The 21,359-nt window shown below is 27.8% G+C and overlaps 1 protein-coding gene across 9 annotated transcripts in view; it reads right to left on the bottom strand.

Annotated features, from left to right (window-relative positions):
• bru3 (CUGBP Elav-like family member bruno 3) overlaps nt 1-21,359 on the bottom strand; it is a 1,184,422-nt gene that overhangs the window by 511,254 nt on the left and 651,809 nt on the right. For 8 of the 9 annotated variants that reach the window (XM_075304618.1, XM_075304620.1, XM_075304622.1 and 5 more), the window contains exon 3: nt 14,701-14,838. The exons of the other annotated variant lie outside the window; for it this stretch is intronic. In XM_075304618.1, coding sequence (XP_075160733.1) covers nt 14,701-14,838 — 138 coding nt within the window. The remainder of the gene's footprint in view (nt 1-14,700; nt 14,839-21,359) is intronic. 9 annotated transcript variants of the gene reach the window in all.

The raw sequence follows: 21,359 nt of genomic DNA, 5'->3' as shown, positions 1-21,359 counted from the left end.
ATACACATATACATGAGCTCATAAGATAATCATGATGAGCTGCCCTATGAGGAGAGTCTCTTTTTGCCAAATACGAATACGAAGACTCTGTTAAGCCATCTCAATTAGAGATACAAGTATATAAAACAATTTTTCGACTAATCGAATTTTGATATTGGTCAAAAAATACCAGCCGTCTTCTTATAGTGACCAAAGTCATTTAATTGATTTTAAATAACAAAAATATGAAAGGACTCATTTAAAAAATCGTTTTTTTTTTTCAACTAAAGTTTTATTTTGTCAATAAAATTAGTCGAAATCGACTTTTTATAATCTTTAAATTCGACTGTTTGATTTATGATTTATAGAAAATAGTTTCAAAACGATATTAGAGAAACTCGATTGGTCGAAAGTTGACTTTATCAAATATTGAACAAACGACTTTTAATAAAATAACACCCAACTCAATTACGAAACCAAATGTCAGAAATCCACTCTACGACTATTCGATTTTTTGTCAATATATTTGTCAACAGTCGAAGACTCTTTGTAGTCTTCAAATCCGACTAATCGATTATGAATATAAAATAAGAAAATCGACTTTCCAGTGTATATTAAAAGTAGAATATTCCATAGTTTGTTATCGTCAAATTCGATTGAATTGAATTTTAATTATTTTATTAAATCGTGCTACATCGACCAATCAAATTTAAATGTTAGAGAAAATCGACTAAACGACTTTTTAAATTAGACAAATCGTTTAGACTTTAAAAAAAATTAAATTTGAATTTTGCATTCTAAAGATAATAAAAGCAGTCGAAGCCGATTTTTGTAATATAAATATCGGCTAAAGATATTACACTCGAAGATAGACTAATCGAATTTTTGTCAAAGTCGAATTTTGTTGAAGTCGAATTTTTGTAACCTTTAAATTCTACTTAACGAATTTTGATACTTTTTATTAAATCGAGTCAAATCGTGCTATTATATTGACAAAAATTTCTATTCGTGTTTTGATAATGAACACAGTCCATTTGACTGGTAAGGAACCAATTAAAAATAGATTTTTGCATAAAAAAAGACAGCACGATAAACGCTGGCAAGTCGATTTTTCAATAACTGCAAATACCGAAAGTTGATTCTTTCTTAGTTTTGCCAAAAAACGAGGTTTCCTATTTTGAAAAAAACAAAAATTTTGGGAACATTTTTTTTTTCAATCAAAATAGAAGATATAGTCTCCTTGAATCTTCATATTCTACACTCAAAAAAAAGTGAACTCACTATTTCACTAAAGCCAATTTAACTATATTTTAGTTCATGAAATTATTATATTTGGAGAAAGTTTCATTTACTCTAATATTTTTTCGCGAACGTTAGTTAAATGAACTAAAAGACGGGAAAAAATTATACACAAATTAAGCATAGAGATTTACTAAATTCGTATTTCTCATAAAATAGTTCATTTTTTCTTAAAATTTGTAAATTTTACAATAAACGCGTCCATCATTAACTTCGTATGTCACTAAAGACATTATTGCAATTTTGAACTCCAATTTTTTCCTTCAAACTACAAAATTTCTTTAAAAAGTGAAAAAAAATATTTATGTTTAATAAATTTTCTTGAATTTTTCGAAAAATATTTACTTTTTTTTGTGATATCGGTGTGATGCCAGCGCTTGTAATACTGTTTAGTTAAAAATTTCTAAAACTATTCAAAATTTTCTAAAATTAATCAAAAGATTTCTTCCTGGTGGGTTCACTGTTTTTTCAGTGTACTAATCGAATTTTTGTCCAAAAAATTAGAACTTGACGGTTTGTTATCTACAACCCAGCAAAAAAATAGCTTCCAAAAAAGTAGTTTGGATCCCCAATCTGTGATCCGGAAGTAGTGCAAACTTGGATCATCTCCAATGAATTTTACATGAGCTTGTCATAGGACGGAAGTACTCCCTTTTTGGATCCTTTGCATTGCTTTAGAAGTTGTGCTCTGGAAGTTAATTTGAATGAAGAAATTTAAAAAGCGAAAAAAAAATTTTTTCAACCAATTTCACTTTTTTTCATCCATATGTTTTATACACAATTATTTTCCTATTATCTAATTTTTACAATTTGAAAAACTTTTTCGCTCCGAGCAGGCATTGAACCTGGGTTTGCTGGCACCATAACAGAACGCCTTAGCACACTCAGCCACAAACGCCGTTGAACATAAAGCGTCGAAAGGTCAATTCAAATGTTTGTGATATGATCGTAATACGACACCAAGGAATAACATTTTAATTGCTTCTCGAGATGTTCTTTATTAGTATGAACGAAAAAATAAGAAACGCAGGTTCAAATCTCACCAGCGGCAATTTTTTTATCAAATATTTTTCTAAAAAATTATTTTTTTATGTCATGCATCGTTTTTATTTTTTATTTTCGGCATATATTTTCGTATAAAAATATTTTTTCCATTAAAAATCAACAAAAAAATTAAAAATTCTCGTAATTTGCAAAACCTTCTCAAAAGAACTTCCATGGAAGCGAAAAAGTCAATCGGTACAGGTTCAAATCCCAGCGGGGATGAAATTTATTTTTATTTTTTATTATTTTTTTACTTTTTTTTATTAATTTCTATTTTTTTAGTTTTTTTTTTTTATTAGTTTTCTTTTTTTAATTTAATTGTACAAAATTTTTACTTAAAATAGCCTACTTGCGTTCTTTCTAATACTTGCCCACAAGGACTGCATCGGATGTAGAAAAAAAATCATAGGGGGATCCCAAGATGCGCTTTAGAAGAAATGTTTGTGCACTTGTCCAAAAGGACTGCATCGGAAGTTGAAAAACTCGATGGGGGATTCTAGGATGGGCTTTAAAAGAAATGTTTGTGGAACAACTTCCAATTTTTTTGCTGGGAAATTCTATTGAATTTTGATTTTTTATTAAATACCATCAAATCGACAAATCAAAATTTGATGTCAGACAAAATCGGTCTGTAATCTAATCGATTTTTTGCCTAAAAAATCCAATTCCACATTTTGTAATCTTCAAATTTAACTAACTGAATGTTGAATTTTGTTTAGTAAATCGTGTCAAATCAACTATTATATTAACTAACTAAATTCGACTTATCGAATCATTATAGATATACCCCATATAAACCGATACAGAAATTTTATATCGTGAGCCTCTTGGAGGAACAAAATCGATCCGAATAGGTTGAAATTTGGTACATGGTGGTAAATAGACCAACAAAAGGTTACTTCTGGGGCCCCAAGGAGGACAAATTTCATCCAATCTGGTTTAAAGTTGGTTCTCTGATTACCGTGCGAAAATTGGTTCATATCGGTTCATAATTATGTATAGACTTCTCTATACAAAATAGCAGGGATCCGGAGCGGAGCGGAGCGGAGCAAGCCCTTTTTTAGCCCGAGCGGGAGCGGCATTTCTAAACTCCGGAGCGGAGCGGGAGCGGAGCGGTTACCAAATCAAAAACCGCTCCGCTCCGAATAAAATATTACTTGAATGAAATGTGTAACTTTGAAATTACACTGTGTAGGTAATTTCAAATTTAGCTAGTACGTAGTGTGAGCAAACGTTTAAAATGTACGATATGTATTTTTGTACGTACGTACATTGGGGAAAACACAACGTGTTTTTTTAGTAATTGTTTTCAAAAACGGCAAATGTCAAAATATATCTTTAGTATGTGTTGTAAAAGTAACAACAGTACTTTCGATAAATTTCATCCCGTATTACTACAAATATGGTTGTAATGAACGTCAATTAAATGCAATTAAACGATCTTATTTATATTTAATTTTTTAGTTTTCTACACTGAAAAAAATATTGTCGTGAAGTCAAAGATTCCATGTCCTTAGAATAAGAATGCAAATTTTGCTTAACATGGAAGACGCATTTCTCTAAAATAAAGTTTTTTTCTTGTCCAAAAGGCAATAAACTTTTGAATGAAGTTGTACTGTCCTTATAATTAAGTGATTTTACTTAAAAATGTGTATCATAACATGAAAGATAAAATTTTTGAGGTAAGGTCAACGTGACTTTAATAATTAAGAAAAATTCTTTAAAATTAATAAAATTGTCTTTAAATTTGTTTCCTTTTTGCATCTCAAAAAATCGTTAAAAAATAAGACATGTTTTTCAAGACTCTTTTCACTTGAAACATAGCATAATTTCTACTGGAAGTCTAGTCTTAATATGGAAAAAAAAATAACTCGTTAACTCGTTTTTAAAGGATTTTGATAACAACTGACGAAAAAAATCTAAAAAAATGAAAAATTAACATTTGCTTCCTAGAAGCAAGTACATAACCCCCAAATTTAAAAGAGAATTACGTCTTTAAAGTATCCTTACTTGTATTCTCCGCTTCTTTGGCTCGGAATTAATACCCAAACTGTTAAAGTAAAGACAAAATCTTTGGAACCGGGCATGCTTTTTTTCAGTGTAAGGACATTCATATTTGCTTTACTATTGTACTATATCCTAGCATTCTCTTATTTCTGATATTAGTTCTCGAATATTTAATTAAAATTATGGATAGTTTCAATTTTGGTTGAAAAATGTGCGCATATACATTTATTATACAATAAAGGGGAAAAAAGCGAAATTAGGTAACACTAGATCTGAGTAAGAATATTCGTAGGTATATCACGGACTGATGTCGATGGAGGTTGTTGCAAACATAAACATACGCACATTACAAATATAACAAAACCTCTTCTCTACGTCTGTTGCAAAACAAAAAAAAACTTTCGGAGAGTAGTTACTTCTACTCTGTGTATAGACTTTCAATTCCAATCAGCGTTGCCGTTTTGGTCCGATCGGACCAAAATTGGTCCAAAAGATTTCCAATTTTTAAATTTGGTCCGATGGTCAGACCAAACAGAATTTGGTCCATTTTGGTCCTATTTCATAAATTTGGTTTCTATCACATATTAAATAGCAGATGGTGCACCGCAAAGAATATTGTCGGGAGGCCAAATATTTCACATGCTTAAAATACGAATACAAATTTTACTTAGAATAGAAGACGTATTTCTCTGAAAAAAAGTTTTTCCTTGTCTAAAAGTCTCTAAACTTTTCAATGAAGTCTGTTTGTCCTTATAGCTAAGTGATTCGACATAAAAATGTGTATCCTAACATGAATGCAAATTTCGTTTTAATGAAGTCAAAATGGATTTAATATTTCTGAAAAAATCTTCAAAATTAATAAAATATTTCAACACATTGTTTTAAAGTCATTATACCCTAAACCACATAGTGGTTAGGGTATAATAAGTTTGATCTGCCAAAAAATGTGCCTACAAGAAATATTGATTTTAGACCCCATAAAATATATACCGATCGACTCAGAATCACCTCCTGAGTCGATCTAGCGCTTGGTGTCCGTCCGTCCATCCGTCCGTCTGTCCATGTATTTGTTGTTCACAGGATTTCGGTCGCAATTATTAACCGATTTTGATGAAATTTGGTACAGGGAGTTTTTTTGGGCACAAGGACGAACGTTATTGAATTTGGAAGAAATCGGATCAAATTTAGATATAGCTCCCATATATATGTATTGCCCGATTTCGACAAATGGGGTCACGTTGCACTTTTTTTACTAACCGATCGTCGTCAAATTTAGCACAAAATAATCTTCTGTATCACCCTTTAGGTATGAAAATTTCATCGAAATCGGTTCAGATTTAGATATAGGTCCCATATATATGTATCGCCCGATTTTGTCAAATTAGGTCATAAAACCCTTATATATCAACCGATCTTACTCAAAGTTGGCGAAATGTAATCTTCTATAGCACTAACTATATGTGCAAAAAATCATCGAAATCGGTTCAGATTTAGCTATAGCTCCCATATATGTACCGCCCGATTTTTCTAAATAAAATAAAACTCAATTGAACAAATAACACAATGTTTGTACTATAATTTTCTCGAAGAGGAGCGGAGCGGAGCGATTTTTTTTTCTCGGAGCGGAGCGGTTTTTTTTTCTCCGGAGCGGGAGCGGAGCGGAGCGAAAAAAATGGACCGCTCCGGATCCCTGCAAAATAGAGGTGTGCGCGTCACACGAAATTCTCGTCACACGCGTGAATCATGTGAGTCGTGAACAAATTCCAAAGCAAGTCTCGTGAATGTGATTGAATGGAACTGAAATAAATATATCGTGCGTGCGAAATAAAATAGATTCGTAAATGTGCGTGAATACAATTTCTGCAAAATCACACTTACGAAAAAAATCAAGATTTAATGCACACACTCGTTAACTGAAATTATTTTAGCTCTCGCACTATATTATACCCCCACCATAAGATGGGGGTATATTAACTTTGTCATTCCGTTTGTAACACATCGAAATATTGTTCTACGGCCCCATAAAGTATATACATTCTGGTTCGTGGTGAAATTCTGAGTCGATCTAAGCATGTCCGTCCGTCTGTCCGTCCGTCTGTCCGTCCGTCTGTCCGTCTGTCCGTCCGTCTGTTGACTGTTGACGCTAACTTCCGAACGAAACAAGCTATCGACTTGAAACTTGGCACAAGTAGTTGTTATTGATGTAGGTCGGATGGTATTGAAAATGGGCCATATCGGTCCACTTTTACATATAGCCCCCATATAAACGGACCCCCAAATGTGGCTTACGGAGCCTATAAGAGTACCATATTTCATCCGATCTGGCTGAAATTTGGTACATGGTGTTAGTATATGGTCTCTAATAATCACGCAAAAATTGGTCCACATCGCTCCATAATTATATATAGCCCCCATATAAACCGATCCCCCGATTTGGCTTGCGATGCTTCTAACAGAAGCAAATTTCATCCGATCCGGCTGAAATTTGTTACATGGTGTAAGTATATGGTCTCTAACAACCATACAAAAATTGGTCCATATCGGTCCATAATTATATATAGCCCCATATAAACCGATCCCCAGATTTGATCTCCGGAACCTCTTAGAGGAGCAAAATTCATCCGATCCGTTTGAAATTAGGTACGTGGTGTTAGTATGTGGTCTCTAACAAACACTTTATGGACACGAATTGGTCCAAATCGGTCCATAATTGTATATAGCCCCCATATAAACCGTTCTCCAGATTTCATCTCCGGAGTCTCTTGGAGAAGCAAAATTTATCCGATCCGGTTGAAATTTGCAACGTGGTGTTAGTATGTGGCCGCTAATAACCATGGCAAATTTGGTCCATATCAGTCTATAGTTATATATAGCCCATCCCCAGTCACACAAAAGTTGGTCCATATCGGTTCATAATCATGGTTGCCACTCGAGCCAAAAATAATCTACCAAAATTTTATTTCAATAGAAAATTTTTCAAAATGTTATTCCTATAGATAATGTTGTCAAACTTTATTTCTATAGAAAATGTTGGCAAAATTTTATTTCTATAGAAAATGTTGTCAAAATTTTAATTCTATTGAAAATTTTGTCAAAATTTTAATTTTATTGAAAATTTTGTCAAAATTTTATTTCTATAGAAAATTTTGTCAAAATTTTATTTCTATAGAGTTTTTTGTCAAAATTTTATTTCTATAGAAAATTTTGTTAAAATTTTATTTCTATAGAAAATTTTGTTAAAATTTTATTTCTATAGAAATAGAAAAATTTGTCCAAATTTTACTTCTATAGAAAATGTTGTCAAAATTTTATTTTGTCAAAATTTTATTTCTATAGAAACTTTTATCACAATTTTATTTCATTACAAAATTTTGTCAGACTTAATTATATATGTATTTAATCGGCCTTTTTTAGTTTAATATATACTACCTATAGGCTACCTTGCAATTTAGAAGATGGTGTCAGGAAGTTTTAAGATACCTTGCCATCGGCAAATGTTACCGCAACCCAAGTAATTCGATTGTGGATGGCAGTGTTCAGTATAAGTTTCTATGCAATCCATGGTGGAGGGTACATAAGCTTCGGCCTGGCCGAACTTACTGCCGCATATACTTGTTTTTCTTTTTCATTTTTGATGTGGAAAAATTAGCTTTTTAAATATTCGTAGAATTTCCAAAAAACGATCGAAAAGTGAAATATTCTCGACTTTAAAAGGTAAATTTTCAGAAATTTAAATATTTTGAGTTTGAATCGAAAAGTTGGCTATTGGAAAATTTCAAATAAAAGATTGAAAAGTACCGAATAAATTTCTCTACTTTAAAATTCGAAATTCCACTTTTTTAAGAATTATAAAATTTTGAATTTGAGGAAAACCAAAAAGTCGACTATTTCAAAATTCAAAAAATTTCGAGAGAGAAAAAAGCCAAAATATCTACTTTCCCAACATGAATCCAAATTGCTTTCTTTGTATATTGAATATTACAATATATTAAAAAAGTCGACTTTTGCAATTTATATTAGAAAACTCTAGTCTGAATGTGACCACCAAATGTTTTGAGCAGGGTTTGAGTGTGTTATATTACTTGCTGTTCATGGTGTTACATGAAACACATAACCCTAGTCCGGAAAGCCCACCTCCTGACCAACCATCATTGGTCCAAGGTTTTTAGTACACACAGAGAGCCAAGCATGTCTAAGTCATTATCCATTATCAGTCACCCATCACTCTGGTCGTTTCGTACAATCATCAAGGCAGGCAAGCAGGCGGGCACGATGGCATATAATCTCTTACCCCCTCGTTTTATGCCTTTTTCAGTTCTTGTCCTTAACATGGAATTTGAATATTGTAATCAATGACTGAAGACTCCTGAAGCAAAACTGTTAGGAACTTTGTAATCATCATTACGAGGACTATTATAAAGTAGAAAGTCAAAAGCCTTGGAGTACAATCAAGTAAATGCCAATACCTTCACACACCCACACACACACACACATGTATACACCCAAGCAAGAAGAGATGATTGAAGTATGACCATGTGTTTGCTGTTGATGGCGGTACCCCTGTTTTGGTTCATCAGACTAACAATAAAGAAATATTGATTAACAAAGGACTATAGTATCGATAAAAAACACCCAACAACAGCAACATCGACGGCATGCATATGAAAAAATTAAGGAAAAAAAGGCAAAGTCTATTTAGGAGTCTGTTAACATCGATGTGTGAAAATTTTGATAGATTGTTGAAAAGTCTACGAGATTAGAAGATAATAATAATAAAGGGCATCTCGAGAAGTATATAAAATTATATGAACCATATTTTGTCCATGTAAAATTCATTGGAGATAATCCAAATTTGCCCAAATTGTGGATCACAAGTTTGGAATCCAAACTACTTTTTTAGAAGCTTTTCTTGTGCTGGAATGTTATTACTCAGAAGTAGAAAATTAAAAGTTTGAAAAAAGGATTTTGGGTGTTATTGAAAGGGTTAAACATTTCATAAAATATAAAGTTTTTAAGTTTTTCTATTGCATCTTGTTTTTTTTTTGTGTTCAAGTTTTTTATTTTGCTTTTGTTTGCATCTATTTTCATGATATTTTTTTATTTTTTTGTTATCAAAGCCACCAGCAGCAATATTACCATTTGTTTGCAGAGTTTACATTTTATCTTTAGTTCACAGCTGTGCATTGAACCTTAAAATAATCACAAACATAACAATAACAATTACATTCCATAATAACAATATCGTCATAATCATCATCATCGAGATCGACATCGACATTGCCAACATCATCATCACCCTCATTGCAGTCATCCACTTTAATATCTACGTTGTAAAGCCATAACCATTTTATGCATAGTCGTTGCATTTTTCCTTTTTATTCATATTTAAGTTAACTTTGTAGAAAATTTTCGAAAAGTTTAAAAATAAATATAAATATATTGCATGACTTTAGATGGTAAAACACTGGAAAATGGAAGTTTGAATGTTATGGGCAAATGTTTATAGGAAAATATTTTTTTTTTTCAGAATCATCAAAATAAGTTGAGTTTTAAGGATATTTTGTATTTATGGATTTTCTTTAGTTTAAAAGCATCGCCTAAAAGTATGCTAATAATTTTATATGCCTGAGTATAAGAAAGTTAAACGAAACATCATGTCTTCTTGGTGATTTTTATAAAAAATGTTGTAAAAAATATTTTTTAAATAAAGCAAACTCATAAAAGAACAAAAACCTGATAAAAGATCCTAATAAAAATGTAATTCTTATAAGCACATTTTGTTAGACGCCCAAACTGGGTAATAAATAAAATACAAATATGAGTTCTGGGACTAATATTTCGCAGCGTTAACAAAAACTAGATTCAAAACTTATCTACCAAGATTTGGAGAAGATTTTACCAAACAACAAATATCTTATTTTTCAAAATCTTATTTCTATAGAAAATTTTGTGAAAATATTATATTAGTAGAATTCAATAGAAAATTCTAACAAAATTTTATTATATTATGAAAATTTATCAAAATTTTATTTCTGCAGGAAATTTTTGCAAAACATTATATCTATAGACAATTTTATGAAAATTTTGTGAAAATTCTATTTCTATAGAAACTTGTGAAAATTTTATTTCAATGGAAAATTTTATAAAAAATTTATTTCTATAAGAAATTTTGTCAACATTTTATTTCGATAGAAAATTTCATCAAAATTTGTGCAAATTTTAACATCAATAGACTATTTGTGAAAGTTTTATTTCAATTTTATAAAAATTTTATGTCTGTAAAAATTTTTGACCCAGTTTATTTCAACAGAAATTTTTGACCAAATTTATTTCTATAGAAATTTTTGGCAAAATTTTATTTCTATAGAAAATATCAAAATTTTATTTCTATAGGAAATGTTGTCAAAATTTTATTTCTATAGAAAATTTTGAAAAATTTTATTTTTGTAGAAAACTTTGTCAAAATTTTATTTCTATAGAAAATTTTGTTAATCTATTTTATTTCTATAGATTTTTTTTTTCAAATTTTTATTTCTGTAGAAAATTTTGTCAAAATTTTATTTCAATAGAAAATTTTTTTCAAAATTTTATTTCTATAGAAAATTTTTTTCAAAATTTTATTTCTATAGAAAATTTTTTTCAAAATTTTATTTCTATAGAAAATTTTGTTAAAATTTTATTTCTATAGAAAATTTTGTCAAAATGTTATTTCAATAGAAAATGTTGTCAAAATTTTATATTTATAAAAAATTTTGTCAAAATGTTTTTTTATAGAAAAATTTGTCAAAAATCTATTTCTATAGAAAATATTGTTAACATTTTATTTCTATAAAAAATTTTGTCAAAATGTTTTTTTCTATAGAAAATTTTGTCAAAATTTTATTTCTATAGAATTTTTTGTCAAATTTTAATTTCTGTAGAAAATTTTGTCAAAATTTTATTTCTATAGAAAATTTGTTTTAAAATTTTATTGCTATAGAAAATGTTGTCAATCTTTTATTTCTATAGAAAATGTTGTCAACATTTTATTTCTATAGAAAATTTTGTCAAAATTTTATTTCTATAGAAAATTTTGTCAAAATTTTATTTCTATAGAAAATTCTGTCAAAATGTTTTTTCTATTGAAAATTTTGTTAAAATTTTATTTCCGTAGAAAATTTTGTCAAAATTTTATTTCTATAGCAAATTCTATCAAAATTTTTGTCAAAATATTTCCTCAATAGAAAATTTTTTCAAAATTCTATTTCTATAGAAAATATTGTTAAAATTTTATTTCTATAAAAAATTTTGTCAAAATTTTATTACTATAGAAAATTTTGTCAAAATTTTATTCCTATAGAATTTTTTGTCAAATTTTTATTTCGGTAGAAAATTTTGTCAAAATTTTATTTCTTTAGAAAATTTTGTAAAAATTTTATTTCCATAGAAAATATTGTCAAAATTTTATTTCTTTAGAAAATATTGTCAACATTTTATTTGTATAGAGAATATTGCCAAAATTTTATTTCCATAGAAATTTTTGCCAAATTTGTATTGCTATAGAAAATTGTGTCAAAATTCTATTTCTATAGAAAACATTGTCAAAATTTTATTTCTATAGAAAACTTTGTCAAAATTTTATTTCTATAAAAAATTTTGTCAAAATTTTATTTCTTTAGAAAATATTGTCAACATTTTATTTGTATAGAGAATATTGTCAAAATTTTATTTCCATGAAATTTTTGCCAAATTTGTATTGCTATAGAAAATTGTGTCAAAATTCTATTTCTATAGAAAACATTGTCAAAATTTTATTTCTATAGAAAATTTTGTCAAAATTTTATTTCTATAAAAAATTTTGTCAAAATTTTATTTCTTTAAAAAATATTGTCAACATTATATTTGTATAGAAAATATTGTCAAAATTTTATTTCCATGAAATTTTTGCCAAATTTGTATTGCCATAGAAAATTGTGTCAAAATTCTATTTTATAGAAAATATTGTCAAAATTTTATTTCTATAGAATTTTTGCCAAATTTTTATTACTATAGAAAATTGTGTCAAAATGTAATTTCTATAGAAAAATTTTGCCAAATTTTATTTCTATAGAAAATATTGTCAAAATTTTATTTCTTTAGAAAATATTGTCAACATTTTATTTGTATAGAGAATATTGCCAAAATTTTATTTCCATAGAAATTTTTGCCAAATTTGTATTGCTATAGAAAATGGTGTCAAAATTCTATTTCTATAGAAAATTTTGTCAAAATTTTATTTCTTTAAAAAATATTGTCAAAATTTTATTTCTTTAGAAAATATTGTCAACATTTTATTTGTATAGAAAATATTGTCAAAATTTTATATCCATAGAAAATTTGTATTGCTATAGAAAATTGTGTCAAAATTTTATTTCTATAGAAAATTATGTCAAAATTTTAATTCTATATATAACATTGTCAACAGTCTATACAAAAATTTTGTCTTAATTTTATTTCTATAATAAATTTTGTCAAAATTTTATTTCTATAGAATTTTTTGTCAAGTTGTTATTTCTATAGAAATTTTTGTCAAAATTTTATTTCAATAGAAAATTTTGTCAAAATTTTATTTCTATAGAATATTTTGTCAAAATTTTATTTTATAGAAAATGTCAAAGTTTTCTTTCTATAGAAAATTTTGTCAAAATGTTATTTCTATAGAAAATTTTGTCAAAATGTTATTTCTATAGAAAATTTTGTCAACATTTTATTTCTATAGAATATATTGGCAAAATTTTTGTATACCCTGCGCCACACTGTGGAACAGGGTATTATAAGTTAGTGCATATGTTTGTAACACCCTGAAGGAGACGAGATAAACACATGGTGTCTTTGGCAATAATGCTCAGGGTGGGTCCCTGAGTCGATATAACCATGTCCGTCTGTCCGTCTGTCCGTTCGTCCATTCGTCTGTCTGTGAACACATTTTTGTGCTCAAAGTCTAGGTCGCAATTTAAGTCCAAACCTTCAAATTTGGCACATGTTCCTAATTTGGGTCAGAATAGAACCCTATTGATTTTGGAAGAAATCGGTTCAAATTTAGATATAGCTCCCATATATATCTTTCGCCCGATATGCACTTATATGGCCCCAGAAGCCAGATTTTTGGGCGAATTTGGTTGAAATTTTGCACTAGGAGTCAATTAGTAGTATAGTCAAGTGCGCATATATATCTTTCGCCCGATATGGACTAATATAGTCCCAAAATCCAGAGTTTTGCCCCTATTTGGTTGAAATTTTGCACAGGGAGTAGATTTAGCATTGTAGCTATGCGTGCCAAATTTGATTGAAATCGATTCAGATATAGATATAGCTCCCATATATATCTTTCGCCCGATATGAACTAATACGGTCCCAGAAGCCAGAGTTTTACCCCAATTTGGTGGAAATTTTGCAACAAAGAGTAGAACTAGCATTGTAGCTATGCGTGCCAAATTTGGTTGAAATCGGTTCAGATTTAGATATAGCTCCCATATATATATTTTTCTGATTTCGACAAAAATGGTCAAAATACCAACATTTTCCTTGTAAAATCGCCACTGCTTAGTCGAAAAGTTGTAAAAATTACTCTAATTTTCCTAAACTCCTAATACATATATATCGAGTGATAAATCATAAATAAAGTTTTGCGAAGTTTCCTTAAAATTGCTTCAGATTTAAATGTATCCCATATTTTTTTACAAACATTGTGTTCCACCCTAGTGCATTAGCCGACTTAAATTTTGAGTCTATAGATTTTGTAGAAGTCTATCAAATTCTGTCCAGATCGAGTGATATTTAAATGTATGTATTTGGGACAAACCTTAATATATAGCCCCAAACACATTTGACGGATGTGATATGGTATCGAAAATTTTGATCTATAATGTGGTGCAGGGTATAATATATCTATAAAGTGGTGCAGGGTATAATAATTAGCCTAGATGAAATTATGGTGGTAGTTTTGTTTTTATTTTATTTGTTTTTGTTAACAGTTCAGGGAAAACTCTGCATATCTACTATAAACATTTGTTGCCTATCTTCAGGCGTCACACTTAACCGATTGGGAAGATAAAATAGGATCCAAATACCTTTATATTTAAAATTTCGGAATTAAAATTGCGGTCTACATGCCCACAAAGTCATGTCGGGACTATGGCCCGTATTCGTATTGGAGAAAAAACCTGTATCCCCTGTATGTGGGAGGTCCTTGACTGATCTTGATCAAATTTTTTTTTAGCCTTGGCGAAATTATGATGGTATTACCCTAGTATGCTTGTTAAAACTCTGAGTTAAAACTCTGAGACATTAACAAACAAAAAAATAATTTACGAGTGTAAGTGTTTGTGTGTGAAATTTAATCTTGGTACTTACCCTTGCTAGCACCGTCAGGGCCCCTGAGTATGGTGCACTCCTCTATTGTGCCAAAAGGATTAAAAATTTGTCTAACATCCTCTTCGGTTTGTTGTTTGCTTAACATACCCACGAATAGCTTGCGATCTAAATTATTTTCTGCTCGTCAAATAATCCATGTCCAGCAATTGGCGAGAAGAGAGGCGGGGAGTTTATTCGAAGTTGTGGTCCAAGCCCATATAAATGGTCATACGGAAAATGTGTGATTCATGCCATATGGTGGATGGGTGATTAGATTGTTGGTTTTGGCATAAGGCGGGCCACATCCAGGTCATGGTCCATATACATTTTGAATTGATTTTGTTTGTTTTTTTTTTTTTTTTTTGTTTAATATTTTGATTTCAAAACAACAACGGCATACAAAAACATAGAAACAACATTACATACAGGTTGATGAAAGGGAACAGGGGGATAATAAAGGTAGCAGGTAGCGGATGAACATGGAAATAAAGAAAACATATTCAAAAACAACAATTAAAATACAATAATAATTTTGAAAAAAAAAATAATATGAAATTATATTGATTTTTTTGGTTTTTTTTTCAAATAGCCAAGTTAAAGTACATAGGGGTAGAGAAATTAGAGAAATTAACAAAAACATAAAAAAATCCAAAAAAAAAGTCAGCCCGCATTAGCAAACGTACACAATTTATTTTTTGTAAAGGATTTCCAAAAACAATTAACGAAGGCATTTTGTTGTTGTATTTTGAAGATTTCATTTCAAGTGTAAAACACAGTTACAATTAAGAAACCACATTCAATACAATTACAACATTTATATTTGTTTTACGTTTATATAAAAATCAATAACAAAAAAAAAATATACGAAAAAATCAAAATAAAAAATATGCAACGCACGAACGAGATATAGAATTAATGTCACAACATTTAGATTTTATATAAAGTTTTAATAATAATATTGGTTTGTTGGATTTTTTATAGATATGCATTTACCAAAAAAAATATATATAATAAAAATTTTTATAATTAATTATAGTTTAGTTTTATTTTATTAAAACCCGAGCGAGCAAAATTTTTGCATTTTTTTTTTGGAAACAATATTTAAAAATAAATTCCAAAATATATAAAATTTTTAATTTGTTTAAAAAAAAAAAAAAAAAAAAACAAAATATATTAAAAAAAATATATAAAAATGTTATTAGTTTTAATTAAAATTAAAACACAAGAAAAAAATTAAAAAAATGCCAATTGTGTTTTGTGTTCGCGTTTTTTTTTTTTTATTTAGCGATAATTTTACGAATTTTCAATGAGATTTGTTTGAGTAGAGCACAATAAGGAAATAAAATAGAAAAAAGACAAAAATAATTTTGTTTTAGTTATATATAATTTGTTTTGTTTGTTTGTGATATAACACATATTAATATTAATAGCACTAACATATTTCTGGTTTACTAACATGTAAGACACAACACTTAAGCTAAGTAAAAATTACCATATATTTTATTTATGAAATCCAACAACATAAACCATTGGTTTTACCTTAGCTAGAATAATAAATAAGTGAAGCACACCTTAAGGCTGACTCATTAAATGTATAGGCCACAAAATACTGCAATGTCATTTAGACTGGAAGGTTTTATATATCGAACGATTTCTTATGATTGACATTTTAAAATCATCTGAGTTTATACATAGAAAAAATATATAAATTTTTTTAATGGGAAAAATTAACTTTTACGATCGAAAACTTAACCAAAATTGTCCCCAACTTTTTGAGACTTCAACAATGCATTGTTAAATATACGAAAATGTTATGGCTATGATTTACGAAATTACATCTTCAAATAAAAGCAAATATGGACTAAAAGTAATGAGAAAATCCTTGGCGCGAATTATGGCAATTTGAGGCATGCAATATCATTATTGCGACACTATTTTTGGAAGACGTACAAGATTCAGCAATATATTCACACCAAATTAAAAGTTTTTCTATAGAAATAAAAAATTAACCAAATTTTCTAAAGAAATACAATTTTAATTAAATATTCTATAGAAATGCAATTTTAAATTTATAGAACTAAAATTTTGACAAAATTTAATACAGAAATAAAATTTTGACAAAAGTTTTTATAGAAATAAAATTTTGACAAAATTTTGTACAGAAATAAAATTTTTGTATAGGAATAAAATTTGGACAAAACTTTCTATAGAAATAAATTTTTGACAAAATTTTCTACGGAAATAAAAATTTGGCAAACATTTCTAAAGAAGTAAAATTTTGACAAAATTTTCTATAGAAAAATGATTTTGATAAAATTTACAATAGAAATTAAATTTTGATAAAATTTACTATAGAAATAAAACTTTGACAAAATTGTTTATATAAATAAATTGTTGACAAAGTTTTTTATAGAAATAAAATTTTGACAAAATTTTTTTTTAGAAGTAAAATTTTGACAAAATTTTTTATAGAAATAAAATTTTGACACAATTTTTTATAGAAATAAAAGTTTGACTACATTTTGTACAGATATAAAAGTTTGAAAAAATTTTCAATAGAAATAAATTTTGACAAAATTTACTACAGAAATAAAATTTTGAAAAAATTTTGTATAGAAATAAAATTTTGACAAAATTTTCTACAGAAATAAAATGTGGCAATATTTTGTATCGAAATAAAATTTGGAGAAAATTTTCAGTTGATAAAAAATTTTGAGAAAGTTCCATAAAAACAAAATTTTGAGAACATCTTGTTAAAATTTACTATTGGAATAAAATTTTGACAAAATTTTCTATAGAAATAAAATTTGGCAATATTTTGTATCGAAATAAAATTTGGACAATATTTTGTATCGAAATAAAATTTTGAGAAAATTTTCAGTTGATATAAAATTTGGAGAAAGTTCCATAAAAATAAAATTTTGAGAAAATTTTCTATAGAAATAAAATTTTGACAAAATTTTCTACAGGAATAAGATTTTGACAAAATTTACTAAATAAATAAAATGTGGCAATATTTTGTATCGAAATAAAATTTGGACAATATTTTGTATCGAAATAAAATTTTGGAGAAAATTTTGAGAAAGTTCCATAAAAATAAAATTTGGAGAAAATTTTGTTAAAATTTACTATAGAAATAAATTTTTGACAAAATTTTCTATAGAACTAAAATTTTACAAAATTTACTATAAAAATAAAATTTTGACAAAATATTGTATAGAAATAAAATTTTGACGATATATTCTATAGAAATATATTTTTGACAAAATTTTCTACAGAAATACAATTTTGACAAAATTTTCTATAGACATAAAATTTTGACAATATAATTTGGAGAAAATTTTCAATTGATATAAAATTTCGAGAAAGTTCCATAAAAATAAAATTTTGAGAAAATTTTCTATAGAAATAAATTTTTGACAAAATTTTCTACAGATATAAGATTTTGTTAAAATTTACTATAGAACTAAAATTTTGACAAAATTTACTATAGAAATAAAATTTTGACAAAATTTACTATAGAAAGAAAATTTTGAAAAAAATTTTTATAGAAATACAATTTTGACAAAATCTTGTATAGAAATAACATTTTGACGAAATTTTCTATAGAAGTAAATTTTTGACAAAATTTTCTACAGAAATAAAATTTTGAGAAAATTTTCTATAGAAATAAAATTTTGAGAAAATTGTCTATCGAAATAAAATTTAGACAAAATATTGTATAGAAATAAAATGTTGACAAAATTTTTTATAGAAATAAAATTTTAACAAAAGTTTGTATAGAAATAAAATTTTTAAAAATTTTGGTATAGAAATAAAATTTTGACAATATTTTCTATAGAAATAAAATTTTTATAAAATTTTCCATAGAAATAAAATTTTCTATAAAAATAAAATTTTGAAAAAATTTTCTATAGAAATAAAATTTTGACAAAATTTTCTACAGATATAAGATTTTGTTAAAATTTACTATAAAACTAAAATTTAAAAAAATTTACTATAGAAATAAAATTTTGACGAAATTTTCTGTAGAAATAAAATTTTGAGAAAATTTTCTATAAAAATAAAATTTTAAGAAAATTTTCTATAGAAATAAAATTTAGGGAAAATATTGTATAGAAATAAAATTTTGACAAAATTTTGTATAGAAATAAAGTTTTGACGACATTTTCTATAGAAGTAAATTTTTGACAAAATTTTCTGCAGAAATAAAATTTTGAGAAAATTTTCTATAGAAATACAATTTTGAGAAAATTTTCTATAGAAATAAAATTTTGACAAAATATTGTATAAAAATAAAATTTTGACAAAATTTTCTATAGAAATAAAAATTTGGCAAAAATTTGCCAACTGCCAAATTTTTTATAGAAATAAAATTTTGACAAAATTTTCTACAGAAATAAGATTTTGACAAAATTTACTATAGAACTAAAATTTTAACAAAATTTAGTATAGAAATAAAATGTTGACAAAATTTTCTATAGAAATAAAATTTGGCAATATTTTGTATCGAAATAAAATTAGGAGAACATTTTCAATAGATATAAAATGTTGAAAAAAGTTTCTATAGAAATAAAATTCTGAAAAAAGTTTCTATAAAAATAAAATTTCTATAGAAATAAAATTTTGAGAAAATTTTCTATAGAAATAAAATTTTTAGAAAATGTTGTTTAGGAATAGAATTTTGAGAAATTTTCGTATAATTCAATACCTCATAATATCACCGTTCATTGTGAGCAAGTTCTCCCTTTTTTGTAGAAGTAGCAATTTTCCCTTGTTGGTGCAAACCTAAATCATTAAAACATATATAATTCGACACATTTGCAATTCAAGGGTAGTTTTTACCCAAAAAATTATCGCTAATAAGAGGGATCGTTCATTCATTCGAAGAATAAAAAATTTTTTTCATACCAACCACAAAGTTTTGATTTGATCAAAAACTTAAAAATACGATTTTTTTAATTTGGTAGAGTGTGGTAAAATTTTCTTAAAATTTTGGTAGAGTATTTTTGCCGTTAGTGACAATAGTGATCCGGAGGCCAAATCTGGAGAGGGGTTTATATTGGTGCTATATATAATTATAGACCGATATCGACCCTGTTTTGCGCCATTTAAACCGGATCAGATGAGATTTACTTCTACAATAGTCTCTGCAAATCTGCAAATTTTTGCACGATTATTAAAGGACAATTACAGACATCACGTAACAAAAGTCAACCAGATCGGATGATATTTGAACCTTCCAGAGGATCCAAAAATCAAATCTGGGGACCGATTTATATGGGGGCTATATCAAAAAGTGATACGATATTGTCCCTTTTCAATACCGCCCAATTTTCATTAATAACAATTACTTGTAAAAGGTTTCAAGTCTGTTGCTTGTTTCTTTCGGAAACGTGAACTAGATTGACTCACAAATTCACTATGACCCAGAATACGTTATGGGGTTTTACACAAATATTTCAATATATTACAAACGGAATGACAAACTTAGTATGCCACCCATCCAAAAGTGGCCAAACACAGAAAACAAGTGGCAAAAAAGAGAACACGGTTAAACCTAATAGACACAATTTTCGTTGCATATTTTCAGGCATCACAATTGTTCAGTTGGTTATATTCCCAAAAAAATTTCACTGACTATATTCAAAATTGTCCGATTGATAATTCTACGATTTAAGCTGGAAAAAATTGTTCAAAATAGTTTAGTAATGAACGCATAAGTTCGATTTTATGTTAAGGTTCATTCGCAATTTGGAAGGAATCCGGGACCATAATTTAAGGAAACTATTGCACTAAAACGGATTTAATTTAAGATTTGACAAAAAGTATCACAAAAATTTAAAAAGTATGGCATGTAGAAACCTAACAAAAAAATTGGTACAAAAGAGACAAATCTTAAAAAGGTGGCGAAATTTTTTGCTAAAGCGGCCCATTGCTGACACTGCATATAACTTCCTGATATATTCTCGCCGTATTCGGGGCAAATATGGCAGAAAAACACATCTTAAAATTCCAGCGTTTACATATTTTAATTACATTAAAATCGTCTAAGTTACAAAAAAAAAATCGATTTGTTGAAAAATTGTGAGATAAAGACGCCAAATCATTGGCTAGCAATCAATACCAAAAGCCTTAAAGAAGGACAAAATATTTGGATAAAATTTTGTTTGAGTGTATAATATCATCGGCCCTGTTAGACTTTTTTCTTACTTGGTTTTATCTGAAAAATGAATTAATTATGAACCTGCCAATTGGTGTGACCACATGACCACTCTAAATTCATAAGGAGCTAATATCAAGCGAAAAATTGCTCAATCTTTTGGGTAAGTGGTAGAAATACCACATTGAGAAATACCATGCAATAGAACACTTGGTTTTCTGTATTGCCAACACGTACACCATTAAAGTGGGCCCCTTTAAGCCTTTGACTTCGTTTGGGGGTCAAAGAAGGTATTGGCAACATTTGGACTACTAGACTGTAACTACAAGGCCAACCAAAGGTTATGAAATTGGAAAGTGAATTCGAAATGAAACTCAATCAGAGGAAAACAGAGACAAATACTTGCCATAAGCCAGAGAACTTATGTTGGCCACCCTTGCCGAAAACTAGCGAGAAACACTAAATTGGTTAGATAATTGTCAATTGACAGAATTGC

Source organism: Haematobia irritans, chromosome 4 (genome assembly GCF_050003625.1).
Source record: "Haematobia irritans isolate KBUSLIRL chromosome 4, ASM5000362v1, whole genome shotgun sequence".
Lineage (NCBI taxonomy): Eukaryota > Metazoa > Arthropoda > Insecta > Diptera > Muscidae > Haematobia > Haematobia irritans.
Note: the sequence above shows the minus strand (reverse complement) of the source record. Positions and strands in the feature narration are given on the sequence as shown.